Source organism: Lepidochelys olivacea (assembly GCF_965140295.1).
Source record: "Lepidochelys olivacea isolate rLepOli2 genome assembly, chromosome: 4".
Classification (NCBI taxonomy): domain Eukaryota; kingdom Metazoa; phylum Chordata; order Testudines; family Cheloniidae; genus Lepidochelys; species Lepidochelys olivacea.
The window spans coordinates 117,977,807-117,994,607 of record NC_140414.1 but is presented as its reverse complement, the minus strand read 5'-3'; the positions used below and the strand labels follow the sequence as shown (position 1 = coordinate 117,994,607).

The window sequence follows — 16,801 nt, the reverse complement described above, 5'->3', positions numbered from 1 at the left end:
TTTATTCATTCATCACACAAATAGGGGGATGACTACCAAGGTAGCCCAGGAGGGGTGGTGGAGGAGGAAAGGAAAATGCCACACAGCACTTTAAAAGTTTACAACTTTAAAATTTATTGAATGACAGTCTTCTGTTTTTTGGGCAATCCTCTGTGGTGGAGTGGCTGGTTGGCCAGAGGCCCCCCCATCGCGTTCTTGGGCATCTGGGTGAGGAGGCTATGGAACTTGGGGAGGAGGGCAGTTGGTTACACCGGGGCTTTAGTGGCAGTCTGTGCTCCAGCTGCCTTTGCTGCAGCTCAACCATACACTGGAACATATTGGTTTGATCCTCCAGCAGCCTCAGCATTGAATCCTGCCTCCTCTCATCACGCTGCTGCCACATTTGAGCTTCAGCCCTGTCTTCAGCCCGCTACTTACTCTCTTCAGCCCGCCACTTACTCTCTTCAGCCCACCACCTCTCCTCCCGGTCATTTTGTGCTTTCCTGCACTCTGACATTATTTGCCTCCACACATTCTTCTGTGCTCTGTCAGTGTAGGAGGACAGCATGAGCTCAGAGAACATTTCATCACGAGTGTGTTTTTTTTTCCTTTCTAATCTTCACTAGCCTCTGGGAAGGAGAAGATCCTGTGATCATTGAAACACATGCAGCTGGTGGAGAAAAAAAAAGTGACAGTGGTATTTAAAAAGACACATTTTATAAAACAGTGGCTACATTCTTTCAGGGTAAACCTTGCTGTTAACATTACATACATAGCACATGTGCTTTCATTACAAGGTCGCATTTTGCCTCCCCACACCGCGTGGCTACCCCCTCAACCCTCCCCCTTCCTTGTGGCTAACAGCGGGGAACATTTCTGTTCAGCTACAGGCAAACAGCCCAGCAGGAACGGGCACCTCTGAGTGTCCCCTGAAGAAAAGCACCCTATTTCAACCAGATGACCAGGAATGATATCTTACTCTCCTGAGGATAACACAGAGAGATAAAGAACAGATGTTGTTTGAACGCCAGCAAACATACACTGCAATGCTTTGTTGTACAATGATTCCCGAGTACGTGCTACTGGCCTGGAGTGGTAAAGTGTCCTACCATGGAGGACGCAATAAGGCTGCCCTCCCCAGAAACCTTTTGCAAAGGCTTTGGGAGTACATCCAGGAGAGCCGCGAATGCCAGGGCAAATTAATCCTTTCACATGCTTGCTTTTAAACCATGTATAGTATTTTAAAAGGTACACTCACCGGAGGTCCCTTCTCCGCCTGCCGGGTCCAGGAGGCAGCCTTGGGTGGATTCGGGGGGTACTGGCTCCAGGTCCAGGGTGAGAAACAGTTCCTGGCTGTCGGGAAAACCAGTTTCTCCGCTTGCTTGCTGTGAGCTATCTACAACCTCCTCCTCCTCATCATCTTCTTAGTCCCCAAAACCTGCTTCTGTGATGCCTCCATCTCCATTGAAGGAGTCAAACAACACGGCTGGGATAGTGGTGGCTGAACCCTCTAAAATGGCATGCAGCTCATCATAGAAGCGGCATGTTTGGGGCTCTGACCCGGAGCGGCCATTCGCCTCTCTAGTTTTCTGGTAGGCTTGCCTCAGCTCCTTAAGTTTCATGTGGCACTGCTTCAGGTCCCTGTTATGGCCTCTGTCCTTCATGCCCTGGGAGATTTTAACAAAGGTTTTGGCATTTCAAAAACTGGAACGGAGTTCTGATAGCACGGATTCCTCTCCCCATACAGCGATCAGATCCCGTACCTCCCGTTCGGTCCATGCTGGAGCTCTTTTGCGATTCTGGGACTCCATCATGGTCACCTCTGCTGATGAGCTTTGCATGGTCACCTGCAGCTTGCCATGCTGGCCAAACAGGAAATGAGATTCAAAAGTTCGCGGTTCTTTTCCTGTCTACCTGGCCAGTGCATCTGAGTTGAGAGTGCTGTCCAGAGCGGTCACAATGGAGCACTCTGGGATAGCTCCCGGAGGCCAATACTGCCGAATTATGTCCACAGTACCCCAAATTTGACCTGGCAAGGCCAGTTTAAGCGCTAATCCACTTGTCAGGGGTGGAGTAAGGAAATCGATTTTAAGAGCCCTTTAAGTTGAAAAAAAGGGCTTCATCGTGTGGACGGGTACAGGTTTACATCGATTTAACACTGCTAAATTTGACCTAAAGTCCTAGTGTAGACCAGGGCTTAGTGCTAAAGGCCTATAGACCCACAGCAACCACTCCCCAGGCCCCTGATAGGATGGACAGGCAGCACTCCATTGGGTACCCGGACTACATGAAGACCCCAACAGGAAAAGGAAGCTGTCTAAGCAACAGACTATTGCCTGGTGGTTCCTGCCTGACCCTACCTTGTTCCCCTGCAACCTTGCCCCACCTCACCTCCCCAACCCACTGACCCAACCCAGCTCCTTGGGTTGCACCTTCTGGTAACTGACCCCTGTGAGAACTCCGGCCATTTCCCCAGACTGCCTCTGATACTGATTGACCTCCCAGCTACCTCACAACCTGTGCACACTTGACTACTGCTCTGGACTGCCCCTTAGCCATCTTGTCCACCAGGCATTACAGTTTGCTCAGACCATGTCAGTCTCCGCCTGGATTGTCCTACCCAAAAAGCGTATAAAACTCACAGGTGCAGAGTCACAGGGGATGCTGAGCCTCCAGGAGCAGATCACTTGCCTGCAGGTGGAAAACCAAGCTTTACAATGGACCAACTTTGTGCAGAAAACCACACCCTTCAAGAACAGCTCACAAGACTGCAAAAGGGAACATCTCCTGCAGCCTCACAGCCCACATTGCCTTCAGGAGCCAAACTCACAGAACCTTACCAGAGTGCTACAACGGGGGTTTAATGAAGCAGTGCAGGGTATATTTCCTGGGAATTGGCCAAGCGCCTCAAAACAGGCAGACCCATTCATAAACTGGACCACAGTAGCTAGGGCCCTACCAGATCTGCAGGCAGATCAACCAAGTAACCCTCAAACTTCAAATTCCCCAATATCTTAAGGTGCAACCTGTATTTCATGTCACCCTCCTTAAACCCCTCTCCAACAATCTTTTTCCCAACAAAAACAACTTCCCCCTCCACCAGTCCAAGTCCAAGGCAAATACCTGGTCCACAAAATGTAGACTCATAGATATGAAGAGGGAAGATATAGTACCTCATCAACTGGGAAGCATACAGGCTGGAAGAGCGGTCTTGGGAACCATCAAGTGCACCCTCCAGAAAAAGCCAGAGCCTTCCACAGAGTCCATCCAGACAAGACTGCTCCTTTGGTGCCAGGATGGGAATAGGGGTTATCTCAAGACCCCAGTATTAAACACATGCCCACCAGCATCATCCTTAACTGCTGCACCACAGTAGGGCACTGAAATGCCATTCCTGACCAATAACCGTAGTGCTCAAGGCCTACAGACCCACAGCAACTACACTCCAGGTCCCTGATTGGATGGACAGGCAGCACTCCATTGGGTACCTGGACTATATAGAGGCCCCAACACGAGGAGGAAGGTGTCTGAGCAACAGACAATTATCTGCTGGTTGCTGCCTGGACTGCCTTGCTGCTTTGCCTGACCCTACCTTGTTGCCCTGCTGCCTTGCCTGATCTTATCCTGCTACCTTGCATTCCTAATCCGCTGACCCAGCCCCTTGGATTGGATCTTCCAGCTATTGACCCCTGTGAGAAACCTGACCATTGCCCTGGACAGCCTCTTATATGGATTGACCTCCCGGCTACCTGACAACCTGTGCACAATTGAGTTCTGCTCCAGACTTACCCCTACCCTGCTTCAGACACTGGGCATTAGAGGTATGCCTCATAATGCAAACTTTGGTTCATTTTCATCATGATTTCATTCCCCTCTGGGAACATTATGTCTGAAAACTTTTCATGGAATAAAAATTCCAGATGATTTCTCAGATTTCTGGGAAGAGAACATTTTCTTGGACCATGCTGGTAGCTCACTAAGCCTCTCTGCTCAATGGATACGCAGTTCCATGGCCAGTTTTCTAAAACTCTCCCTTGCGTAAGTTGATAGGATCCCACCACTAGAACAGCACTTTTTTCCATTCTAGTATTTCAAAAATATTTATGTTCCCCAAAGTTAGAGCCCCTATTGGTGATTGTCCCTGACCAATGATGTTTTGTCTTGCATCCACTCCATAAAAATGTTCACCTTTAACCTTGCAGATGTGGTGGAGAGCGCAGCAGACTGCAATCACATGGCTGGCATTGCCCACAAGGGCACCCAAAGAGGTCAGTAAATTGCACCATCTCACTGTTATCCTGCCAAAGCTACACTCCACAACCATCCCATAACTTCTGGTCATGTAACTGAACCTTCTTCTGCCAGGTCCTGTGTTGTCTGGATATGGTTTCATGAGCCATGCTAGGATCAGGTTCCCCAAAATAATGGTAGGCACCAACACACCATTGATAATGATATTATTAGGAGGAAGTAAGGCCCCAGCTTCTCCCAGCACGTAGTGTCTAGATCTCCTGACAACCCACACGTCAGGCACTTTGCCATTGCTATCAAAGTTGGTGTTTATGAAACTGTTCATGAAATGCCATCCAGTGTCTCGCCGAATGTCTATTCCACTGCACAAACCATTCACCTGCAAGCAGGGGCAGCTGATCATGGCTTGTCCCCAGGCTGGAACAGAGAGAATTTGAGCAGGTTGCATAGCCAGAATTGATTTTTACAGTATGGCAACCTGAAAGCACTTCCGCACAGGCGATCGGGAAAGACAGACAAGTTGTAGCACTGGAGCAGCTCCATGTGGAGAGGACGCCAAGGACTATGAGATTCATAGATTCATAGATATTAAGGTCAGAAGGGACCATTATGATCATCTAGTCTGACCTCCTGCACAATGCAGGCCACAGAATCTCACCCACCTACTCCTGCGAAAAACCTCTCACCTATGTCTGAGCTATTGAAGTCCTCAAATCGTGGTTTAAAGACTTCAAGGAGCAGAGAATCCTCCAGCAAGTGACCCGTGCCCCATGCTATAGAGGAAGGCGAAAAACCTCTAGGGCCTCTTCCAATCTGCCCTGGAGGAAAATTCCTTCCCGACCCCAAATATGGCGATCAGCTAAACCCTGAGCATATGGGCAAGATTCACCAGCCAGATACCCAGGAAAGAATTCTCTCTTGTAACTCAGATCCCACCCCATCTAACATCCCATCACAGCCCACTGAATATTTAAAGATCAATTAATTGCCAAAATCATGTTATCCCATCATACCATCTCCTCCATAAACTTATTGAGTTTAATCTTAAAGCCAGACAGGTCTTTTGCCCCCACTGCTTCCCTTGGAAGGCTCTTCCAAAACTTCTCTCCTCTGATGGTTAGAAACCTTCGTCTAATTTCAAGTCTAAACTTCCCAATGACCAGTTTATATCCATTTGTTCTTGTGTCCACATTGGTACTGAGCTTAAATAATTCCTCTCCCTCTCCGGTATTTATCCCTCTGATATATTTATAAAGAGCAATCATATCTCCCCTCAACCTTCTTTTAGTTAGGCTAAACAAGCCAAGCTCCTTGAGTCTCCTTTCATAAGACATCCGATGAAGTGAGCGGTAGCTCACGAAAGCTTATGCTCAAATAAATTGGTTAGTCTCTAAGGTGCCACAAGTACTCCTTTTCTTTTTTTCATAAGACAGGTTTTCCATTCCTCGGATCATCCTAGTAGCCCTTCTCTGTACCTGTTCCAGTTTGAATTCATCCTTCTTAAACATGGGAGACCAGAACTGCACACAGTATTCCAGGTGAGGTCTCACCAGTGCCTTGTATAATGGTACTAACACCTCCTTATCTCTACTGGAAATACCTCGCCTGATGCATCCCAAGACCGCATTAGCTTTTTTCACGGCCATATCACATTGGCGGCTCATAGTCATCCTATGATCAACCAACACTCCAAGGTCCTTCTCCTCCTCTGTTACTTCCAATTGATGCATCCCCAGTTTATAACTAAAATTCTTGTTATTAATCCCTAAATGCATGACCTTACACTTCTCACTATTAAATTTCATCCTATTACTATTACTCCAGTTTACAAGGTCATCCAAATCTTCCTGTATGATATCCCGGTCTCTCTCTAAATTGGCAATACCTCCCAGCTTTGTATCATCCACAAACTTTATTAGCACAGTCTCACTTTTTGTGCCGAGGTCAGTAATAAAAAGATTAAATAAGATTGATCCCAAAACTGATCCCTGAGGAACTCCACTGGTAACCTCCCTCCAGCCTGACAGTTCACCTTTCAGTAGGACCCGCTGTAGTCTCGCTTTTAACCAATTCCTTATCCACCTTTCAATTTTCATATTGATCCCTATCTTATCCAATTTAACTAATAATTCCCCATGTAGCACGGTATCAAACGCCTTACTGAAATCTAGGTAAATTAGATCCACTGCGTTCCCTTTGTCTAAAAAAATCTCAAAGAAGGAGATCAGGTTAGTTTGGCACGATCTACCTTTTGTAAAACCATGTTGTATTTTGTCCCATTGACCTCAATGTCCTTAACTACTTTCTCCTTCAAAATTTTTTCCAAGACCTTGCATACTACAGATGTCAAACTAACAGGCCTGTAGTTACCCGGATCACTTTTTTCCCCTTTCTTAAAAATAGGAACTATGTTAGCAATTCTCCAATCATACGGTACAACCTCTGAGTTTACAGATTCATTAAAAATTCTTGCTAATGGGCTTGCAATTTCATGTGCCAATTCCTTTAATATTCTTGGATGAAGATTATCTGGGCCCCCCGATTTAGTCCCATTAAGCTGTTCAAGTTTCGCTTCTACCTTGGATATGGTAATATCTACCTCCATATCCTCATTCCCATTTGTCATGCTACCATTATCCCTAAGATCCTCTTTAGCCTTATTAAAGACTGAGGCAAAGTATTTGTTTAGATATTGGGCCATGCCTAGATTATCCTTAACCTCCACTCCATCCTCAGTGTTTAGCGGTCCCACTTCTTCTTTCTTTGTTTTCTTCTTATTTATATGGCTATAGAACCTTTTACTATTGGTTTTAATTCCCTTTGCAAGGTCCAACTCTACTTGACTTTTAGCCTTTCTCACTTTATCCCTACATGTTCTGACTTCAATAAGGTAGCTTTCCTTGCTGATCCCTCCCGTCTTCCACTCCCTGTATGCTTTCTGCTTTTTCTTAATCACCTCTCTGAGATGCTTGCTCCTCCAGCTTGGTCTACAACTCCTGCCTGTGAATTTTCCCCCCTTTCTTGGGATGCAGGCTTCCAATAGCTTCTGCGGCCTTGATTTAAAGTAATCCCAGGCCTCCTCTGCCTTTAGATCCATAAGTTCTTCAGTCCCATCCACTTCCCTAACTAATTTCCTTAATTTTTGAAAGTCAGCCCTTTTGAAATCAAAAACCCTAGTTGCAGATTTATTTTTGTTAATCCTTCCGTTCAGTTTGAACTGAATTAGCTCATGATCACATGAACCAAGATTGTCCCCTACAACCATTTCTTCTATGAGGTCCTCACTACTCACCAAAACCAAATCTAAAATGGCATCCCCTCTAGTCGGTTCAGCAACTACTTGATGAAGGAATCCATCAGCTATCTAGGAAAATCTGAGCCCTATTTTTATTACTAGCACTTGTCCTCCAGTCTATATCTGGGAAGTTAAAGTCTCCCATGATCACGCAGTTTCCATTAGTATTTACTTCATCAAAAACATTAAAGAGGGCTCTATCCATATCCAAATTAGATCCTGGCGGTCTGTGGCACACCCCAACACTATCACAGGGGAGGCTCTAGTAGTTTTCTTCCCCAATGTGATTTTTGCCCAGATGGACTCTGTCTTACCCATTCCATTGCTTCTTATTTCTTTACATTCTACCTCATCGATATACAATGCTACTCCACCACCTTTACCTTTATTTCTGTCTTTCCTAAACAGCACATACCCTTCAAAACCCGTAGTCCAGTCATGACTACTATTCCACCATGTTTCTGTTATCCCTATAATATCTGGTTTCACTTCCTGCACCATAGCTCTAGTTCCTCCATTTTGTTACCTAGGCTCCTCGCATTGGTGTACAAACATCTTAATTTTTGCTGTTTGGCCTCGCTCACATTCTGTACCCAATTAGGCACACCTATGAATACAGGCTTGGAATAACAAGTAGCTATAGTGTCATTGTGGACATGGCTACATAGGGTATGGCACACGTGCATCTCTGCAGTGTGGACTGGCAGCTGGCTTGACTGACATGTGGACAAATGCATATGAGCCAAGACATGGGTAAACTCTCAATGTAGACATATCCATAGTCAATGGTATATTAGCTTTCCTGTGGGGCTGGGCATAACACACATTAGCATTAATTTAGTCCACAGCCTATTTCTTTTTCTGGGCCCAAATACCACTGAGAGGAAGCATCAAAGTACAATTTTCAAATGAGGTGTTTGGATTCAGGCTTTGTATTTTCCAATTAAAAAACCCAGGGTGCTTTTTCCTTTTGTGAATCAAATAAATATGAAGAAAAGAAGAGGGACATCTGAACTCCAACTGGGCTTACCAGGTTAGAAAGCTTCCAGACTCTAAGGGGAAACTAATGGTTCAAAACATTGGTAATATTAAGTTCACACTGACTAGGAACAGGTTGAGCAGTAAATCTGCAGGGTCACAGAGAATAATGGATGAAGAGGAAATTGGATGGAAAAAGGATTTCCTATTTCAAATATTTTATTTTGTAGAAACGGAGTTGGGAGCAGGGATGAATGTGCTTTCTTAGGAATACATTATGCACCCCACTATTTCTAATATCTTAGACAGACGTCCAGAAACAAAGGCTACATCCCACTAAACTTCTTTTTCTTATCTTTCAAGCCACGAAAATGGGTTTCAAGATTCACCAATGCATGCCCTCTCTCCCCATCGTTTTGCTACGTTCAGCCTTTTTGCAGTCTTTCATTGCTTCAGAATATCTGGCCAGACCCTCAGGTGGTTTAAATTGGCATAGCTCTACTGATGTCAAAAGAGCTATGCCAATTTACATCAGCTGAATATCTGGCTCATTTTATTTGGCATTAATAGACAATAATAATAGCAACAGCTTGTATGACTTTGTATTTTATATCATCCTACTGCAAAACAAAGCCTCTTGAAAGCATAGTCTGTTGTAGACCTAATACCATAATTCACACACTTCCATCCAACAAGACTTTGTGTTAAGGGACCTAAAGATGCATCAAATCCCTTTTCCACAGCTCCAACAGCAAGTAGCAGTATGTTTACTATGTGCTGCTGAATTATTTTCAAATTTCAAGAGTATTGTGGAGTAAAGAGGGTAATTTTAAATTGTGGGATACCAAGTAATTTTAAGTTTAGAGAAACAAGAAGTGGTAGGCTGGCACTTACTGATTATTGTTCCTCTTATTGTCAACTCAGGGGTGTGACTCCCACTATTTTAGTCACAGGGGTTCTTTTAGGGGACACCGTAATTGAGACCAGAATCACAATTATTAGCAATGGCTATTTTATCATTAAAGAAAGGCAAAGAAAACATTAAACAAAACAACACAAATAATAAACTGGTTATTTCCATTACAATCGCACCTGTGTGCCTCTCTGTGCAGAGTTTTGGGAGAGATGCCATCGAGAGTGAACTCGACTCTTAGGTGTTCTTCATCTGGTAAATTTAATCCCAAAGTATATTGTTTCATTTCCCAAAATTATTGTGAATTCATTCATATTTGAACTGCCTATAGCTGAGCAAACAAATTTGTTTATAAGTAGGTAGATCCTGTTTATTTTATAATAACCAGCTAGTTTATACATGAGAAAGTAAGCAATCTTAACTGAATACTATGAAATCAAAGGGAGTTACTTAGAAGAAGCCATTTAAAGAGTCACCTTAAATTAGGCTATTTAACCAATATAAAGAATCTAAAATCCAATTAAGTCCCATTATTTCTTGGTTTATTAATGTTTAGCCCTCTCCAAGAATACATGGTCTAACCATTTGGTGATTAACAAGAGAAACTGTTCATATTTTAAGTTACAATTGCATTTCAATATTCCAATAAAATCATTACAAGAGTTTTTAAATCTAATCCCTTGACAGTGTATTAGTTAACTTTTTCTCACCAATCCACATTCAACTCTTGGGGAGGTTGTCCTTGGCTTGTTCTCTTCTTGAGTCTTCTGTTTTTCTTGTAAGCTTTAGTGGGCTAGAACCCACTTCATCGGATGCATCTGATGAAGTGGGTTCTAGCCCACAAAAGCTTATGCCCAAATAAATCTGTTAATCTTTAAGGTGCCACCCGACTCCTTGTTGTTTTTGTGGATACAGACTAACACATCTACCCCCGATACTTGTTTTTCTTGTGTGTCTCTGGTAGCTTGCTTGTAGAGATTGACAGGATAAGTTGTGGAGTGCTTGCTGTTTAAGCAGAGTAGCAGAGCAGGTGTGTGTGTGAGGGGTGTTTACTTCAGAGTTTTTTTATACTCTTCTCCTTCCTAATTCCATGGAACTGTAGGAAAACACACCTTTTCCAGGTTTGTTTAGATTCAAAGTCGGTTGCTGTCACTCTTTCACTGGCTCTATGCCTTTGGGATTGGCTTAGGTGACACCTATAGCTCCTGAATACTCGTCTAATTGCCTTTGTTATTCTTGTGGCAGGACAGCATCAGACAACTTTTAAACTGAGTTTTAACTCTCTCTTTTTATTCAGTTCACTTTCTGAGATATTCCTTCCATTTTATTAGAATTTGTCAGGAAATGAAATTTTGTTTTTAAAGAGTCCAAACACTCCTATTATTTATAGGAGCCAAGTGTTTGGCTCTCAAAACAGTTTTTTTAAATTAAATAATTCGCAGAAAGTCTTTTGCTTAAATAGTTATTTAACGAGTTATTAGTTCTTTATAACAATTTTTGGAGAGATGATTCTTTGTGTCTTCCTCAGATGGGTGAGGGAGTTGTTTGCCCACTGCCAGGAATTAATTAATTAATCAATTCCCCATTAATTTAAATATTCTACTCTTAAATGTCTTCTTACATTACTAATTAGTTCAGCAAGGTCTCTAGATCCTATGTCAGTACATAAAGCATTTTACCATTGTCATAACCATACAGCTAAGGGTAGCCTAGAATTCCTCCTTACCTGTAAGGGGTTAAGAAGTTGAAATAACTTGGTTGGCACCTGACCAAAAGGACCAATGGGGAAAGAAGATACTTTCAAATCTGGGGTGGGGGGGGAAGGGAGGGAAGGCTTTGTTTGTGCTCTTTGTGTGTGTGTTCTCTTGGGAAGCAGAGAAGCACGAGGTCAGAAAACTCCTTCTCCTATAAACCATCCTAAAGTGAGTCTCAATATTGCAAAAAGAGTAAGTAAATAAGGCAGGGCGCATTAGATTACCTTTTGTTTTCAACTTGTGAATTTTCCTTGTGCTAAAATGGAGGTTTATCCCTGATTTTTTGTAACTTTAAAGTTTTGCCTAGAGGGGAATCCTCTGTGTTTTGAATCTGATTACCCTGTAAAGTTACCTTCCATCCTGATTTTACAGAGGTGCTTCTTTTACTTTTTTTTCTTTATAATAAAGTTTTGTTCTTTAAGAATCTGGTTTACCTATTTGGTTGGTATGTTATTCTCAAGCCTTCCCAGGAATGGGGTGTAGGGTTTGGGGGGATATTTTGGGGGAATAGGAATTCCAAGTGGTCCTTTCCCTGATTCTTGTCTAAATTACTTGGTGGTGGCAGCGTACCATCCAAGGACAAAGGATTTGTGCCTTGGGGAAGTTTTTAACCTAAGCTGGTAGAAATAAGCTTAGGGGGCTTTCATGTGGGTCCCCACATCTGTACTCTAGAGTTCAGAGTGGGGAGGGAATCCTGACAACCATTTATAAAGCTATGATATTAGGAGCTTTGAATTTAGCTAACATATTTGCAAACATGTATTTCACAAAGTTGTTTGACATTTCATTTAAGAAATAAACAAAAGGTTTAAAACATTTCCAATTACACATATATTTCCTATAAGATTTTCTGAATGAAGATTTTAGGGTAATTAAAAAATTCATTTCAACAGAGATATTTATAGACTTTGTTGTGTGGATTTACTTAGAAGTTTCTCTTCGGAGGGTGAAAAAGCCCACTTTACCCCTAGATTTATTGCTTTGATAATTCAACCCTACATTTCTTTTCAAAAGCAGGTCTCTTCCTAAAACGTGAATGTTTTACATTGTTTGTCTTGAGATAAGGCTGACATTTGTATCAAACCGATATTTATATAAGGTGGGGGTGTCTAGATGAGACACTTAGGGGTAATGAACATTGTTTTCTGACTAAGGAGGGGAAACTTCCTGACATTTGGCTTGTCTCCATGGTGATAGAAACCTCATGGAATTTCTTTGATTAGCTTGAATATTTTGTGTCATAACTAGCTAATCATACTATGTAGTGTTATATTTTCAAATATCCTGGCTGTAACATACTTGTAGCTATATATCTTAATATTCCATAAAGACACAGACAACTTTGTAATGGCCTAACCAATGACCTAACAAATAGTTTCATTAATATCATTTTTTCACCAATATTAAGGTCTTTTTCTCACAGTATGCTTGCACTTGTCCCTCTAAGAACAGCTGACTTTGCTTCCCAACCTTCTCCCCTGCCCCTTCTCCCACAAAAAAAAAAGAAAAGAGAAAATGACTGATAAAACATCCAGTGTGGTATAGAAAGAATATGAATTATAAAACTTTTAAAATATTTCAGTTTTCCTCAGAAGTCTTATCCTTTTCTAACCATAACTAGGATCTCTTTGTTGGGAAAATGGGTTTATTTCTTTCAATCCATATTCTGCTCTCTCTACACATGTGGAAATCCCTATTTGCCAAGGTTTGGGGGGCACTAGAAATGTCTTGTATGGATAAATTAAACAGCTAGACACCAGTGAAAGATTTGTATCTTTCTAAGTGACTTATATGGTCCCCATCACCTTATCATAACCCCTCACAATCTTTAATGTATTTATCCTCACAACACTCCTGTGAAGGAGGAAAGTACTGTTATCCCCATTTTACAGATGGTGAACTGAAACACAAAGAGATTAATCAATTTGCCCAAGATCATACAGGAAGTCTGTGGTGGAGTAGGAAATTGAACTTGGGTCTCCTAAGTGCTAGCTAGTGCCCTAATTCCTGGACCTTCCTTCTTTCTGGTGCCTGTAAGAAGAGTGAAATACCAGGGCTGAGCTCTGCTCTTGCAATCAAAGAGAAGCATTTGGCTTACTGTACTAGCTATCTGATTACAAAGAAAATTTGATGTTCTTCTTGCTATCTCTATTGTAAGGGACTGCATTCATTTGGAAGACTTAAAACTGCCTTCTGATGCATTCATATTAGAATTGCCACTTTTGAGAATGTGTTCAGTGAGCTGAGGTGAAAGTGGGCCAATACGGGCCGGTACGGTGTACCAGTAAGAAGTGGCTGCCGGTATGGGCCCGTACACAGCCGATATTAAAGCACTGCAGCGGCAACGCTTTGACATCACTAACCCTTTTGCACCACCCCCCACGTCAGTGGCCCTGCTGATAGGGTTCTTAAACCACTTGCATGGCAGCGCTTTAATGTCATTGCCCCTTTTGCCCCCCCCAAGGTCTGCCAGAGCGGGTGGAGGGGAGGGGCAGCTGCCCTGGGGCCTGGTGATTTAAAAGGGCCCAGGGCTCCCAGCCGCTGCTACTGCAGCAGCGGCCAGAGCCCCAGGCCCTTTAAATTGCTACTGGAGGCCTGGGTGGCGTGGGCCAGGCAGCGCTGAAGGGCTAGCTAGGGGAGGCTGACCCCCCCAGCTCTGCCCCTTCTGGCCGAGGCCCCGCCCCTTCCGGGGCCAGTTAAGACTTTTAAGTTACTTTCAGCCCTGTCAGTGAGACAAATTTGGACACCCATGATGTTGCAATGTTTCACTCACAATATGATGATATTGCATCAAAATGGCACCATGTTAGACAAAACATCACAACATAGTGACACAGTGTCACCATGTGATGTTCGCAAAAAGAAAAGGAGTACTTGTGGCACCTTAGAGACTAACCAATTTATTTGAGCATGAGCTTTCGTGAGCTACAGCTCACTTCATCGGATGCACCATGTGATGTTGTTTTGCTGGCTCCAAAGTTATTTCAGGCTCATTTAAGGTCACAGGTTCACCCCATCAATACTCAGGGCAATTCCTAAATGGGGAAACCAAGATGGGTTACCATGTTGCCATTATTATTATGTGTACTCTGGTAGTACCTCAGGTACCTCGAACGAGGATCAGGGGACCGCACTGTGCTAAGTGCTGTCCATGCATATAACATGAAAAGATGGTCCCTGCCCTTCCATGCTATGTATCTTGTAATATCAACTCCTGCACTTTAGTACATATGGAGAAAGCTCCTAAAGCTTTAAGGAGATGACCAAATATGCCTAAGCTTTAGAAATTTATTTTAGTCCATTTCCCACATGCTTCCTTCTGAGAGTGAGAAGAGGCAAGAATTTGATTTATTTAGTTTACCTAGAAAATCTCAGTGGTATATCAATATTGTGTTTTCAGGAGCATCCAGAGTGAGATTTAATTATAACGCTTCCCTCCACTCTGCACAACACTCTCACTACTTCAACCAACCACAAATGTGCCTTATGCAGCTATTTTTAGGTCTGAAATTGTGTCTAGGTTAGAACTGGATTAGTGATAGCACACTGCTTAACCTTCGAGGCAGAAGCTCAAGACTGAGCTATTTCAGTGTTTCCAGCTGGGAATCATGTCTTTAGCAAAACACAATACTGTTCATATAGTACACAGTGGTCTCCTGGCTGTGAATACTCAGTGCATATGAAAGGGTAGTATTATCAGTTGATTGGACCTCAATCCTTGGGCAATTGTGCCAAGAAATGATGGTTCTAGACAAGCAATTTACAGAGCGACATCAAGAATCCACATGTCCTTTCATAGGAAATCCTTTTCTCTATGCCAGAACTTGCAGATGAATGGATGACTTTACAACCTAGTGAATGGAACTTCTTCACCTATCATACAGTCAATCTGTGGAACTCATTCCCAGGGGAATTTGTGAAGGCCAAAACTATCATTGGATTCAAAAAAGAATTATTGAAGTTTATGGAGTTCAATGGCTATTAGCCAAGATGGTCAGGGATGCAACCCCATGTTTTGGGTTCCCTAGCCTCTGACTGCCAGAAGCTGGGAGTGGACGACAGGGGATGGATCACTCAGTGATTGCCCTGTTCTGTTCATTCCCTTTGAAGCACCAAGCATTGGCTACTGTCAGAAGACAGGATATTGGGCTAGATGGACCATTGGTCTGACCCAGTATGGCCTTTCTTATATGTCTCTTGAGATTACAATGATTTCATAACCACACCACAGGACTGGAGGTCAGGAGGCCTAGGCTACATTCCCTGTATTGCCAGTAAGACTTCCTCTGTGACCTTGAAAAAGTCACTTAATGGCTCTCTGCCTCAGTTTCCCCATCAGTAAAATGTGGACAATAATATTTATTTTCAGGTACGTTTTAAATAATTATTGTTTATAAAGTTCTTTGAGATCTTTGCATGGAAGGTACTCTATGAATGCACAGAATTATTATGACAACTGATGATTTCCAAAAGCAATCAACGCTTATTATCATTATAATATTCAAGCATTGTTTGAGAGTGACATTATTTCATGGTAAGGAAGAACCTCTCAACTTTGAATGTACTAAGAATACGTGTATTTTTGCAGGATGACAGAAAGGCACAAAGAGTATTGTGACTTCTGGCTTCCCAAATGACGCACCGTATTGCATCAGGCACCCTGGAAGCCACAAAAAGACCATCTGAAATACGTCAAAATGTATGTATCATCCACAGGCAGTCTTTTTACAGGGGCGCCAAGAGGCAAACAGAGAGAAACTGAAGCAAAAAGGATTTAGATGGAGTTCAGATTACAGTTATATTCTCAGTTGATAACACTAGGAAATTAGTAGAAGGCCCACAAGACAACTGTTTGATGTTGGAATGTGCAGTTCCCCTTCATTCAGGGCAATGGAACCCTATGTTTTCTGTGTCTTTGTACACTGAATTATAGTAAGTCAAGAAGACAGAGTTTATTATGACCACCTTGAGTCTGCAAGTACCAGCTGAGACAGAATGTTTTGGTTGGCAGCAAGTGGTGTCATGAGTGCTCCCACTGGCCCACCCCCCTGTCCTGGAAGTGAAATGGTTTAGAAGTGGTGAAACGGAGGATACAGTGTGATGGGAAACCTAAATTGCAACATAAAATCAACAGGTCCTACCTGTGCCTCACTCATTCCGTAGCGTGGGCTATCTGATTCCTGTTGCCTCTCATGATTTTTTCTGGAGTGAGAGTGAAGAAATTCTTTGTATCTGGGAATGTCCTGATTTTGCCTGATAAAATCTTCAAGCCTTAAAACCTAGGTTGGCAGGCGAGAACAACAACAACGACAGATGAAAACTTCCCCGTTCCCCAAAACCCATCTGCTTATCTTTAATGTAATCCCAGAGAAGCAAGTTACAGGTCAGTTAATTTGTTATTCTGGGCAGGACATCAAATGTAATGAGATGGAAAAGCAAATATGGTGTTGAGCATCATCAGTGCATGTCACCATTGCACTGAATTCACTTATAATATGATGAGAACAAGGAATTTCCTGGCCTCTGACAGCTTGTTTCCTGTGAGATAAAATATTAAAAATGCTCACAGGCAAAAATCTCTGAATAGCATATGAAAAGGAAATATTATGTATGGAAAGTTTTAAAACAGGT

The 16,801-nt window shown here is 42.7% G+C and overlaps 1 protein-coding gene across 2 annotated transcripts in view; it reads right to left on the bottom strand.

Moving 5' to 3' along the window:
* The window catches only part of FAM184B (family with sequence similarity 184 member B), an 89,593-nt gene that overhangs the window by 23,462 nt on the left and 49,330 nt on the right, over positions 1-16,801 (bottom strand). For both annotated transcript variants that reach the window (XM_084626972.1, XM_084626973.1), the window contains exon 7: positions 16,312-16,449. In XM_084626972.1, the coding sequence (XP_084483098.1) occupies positions 16,312-16,449 (138 nt within the window). The remainder of the gene's footprint in view (positions 1-16,311; positions 16,450-16,801) is intronic.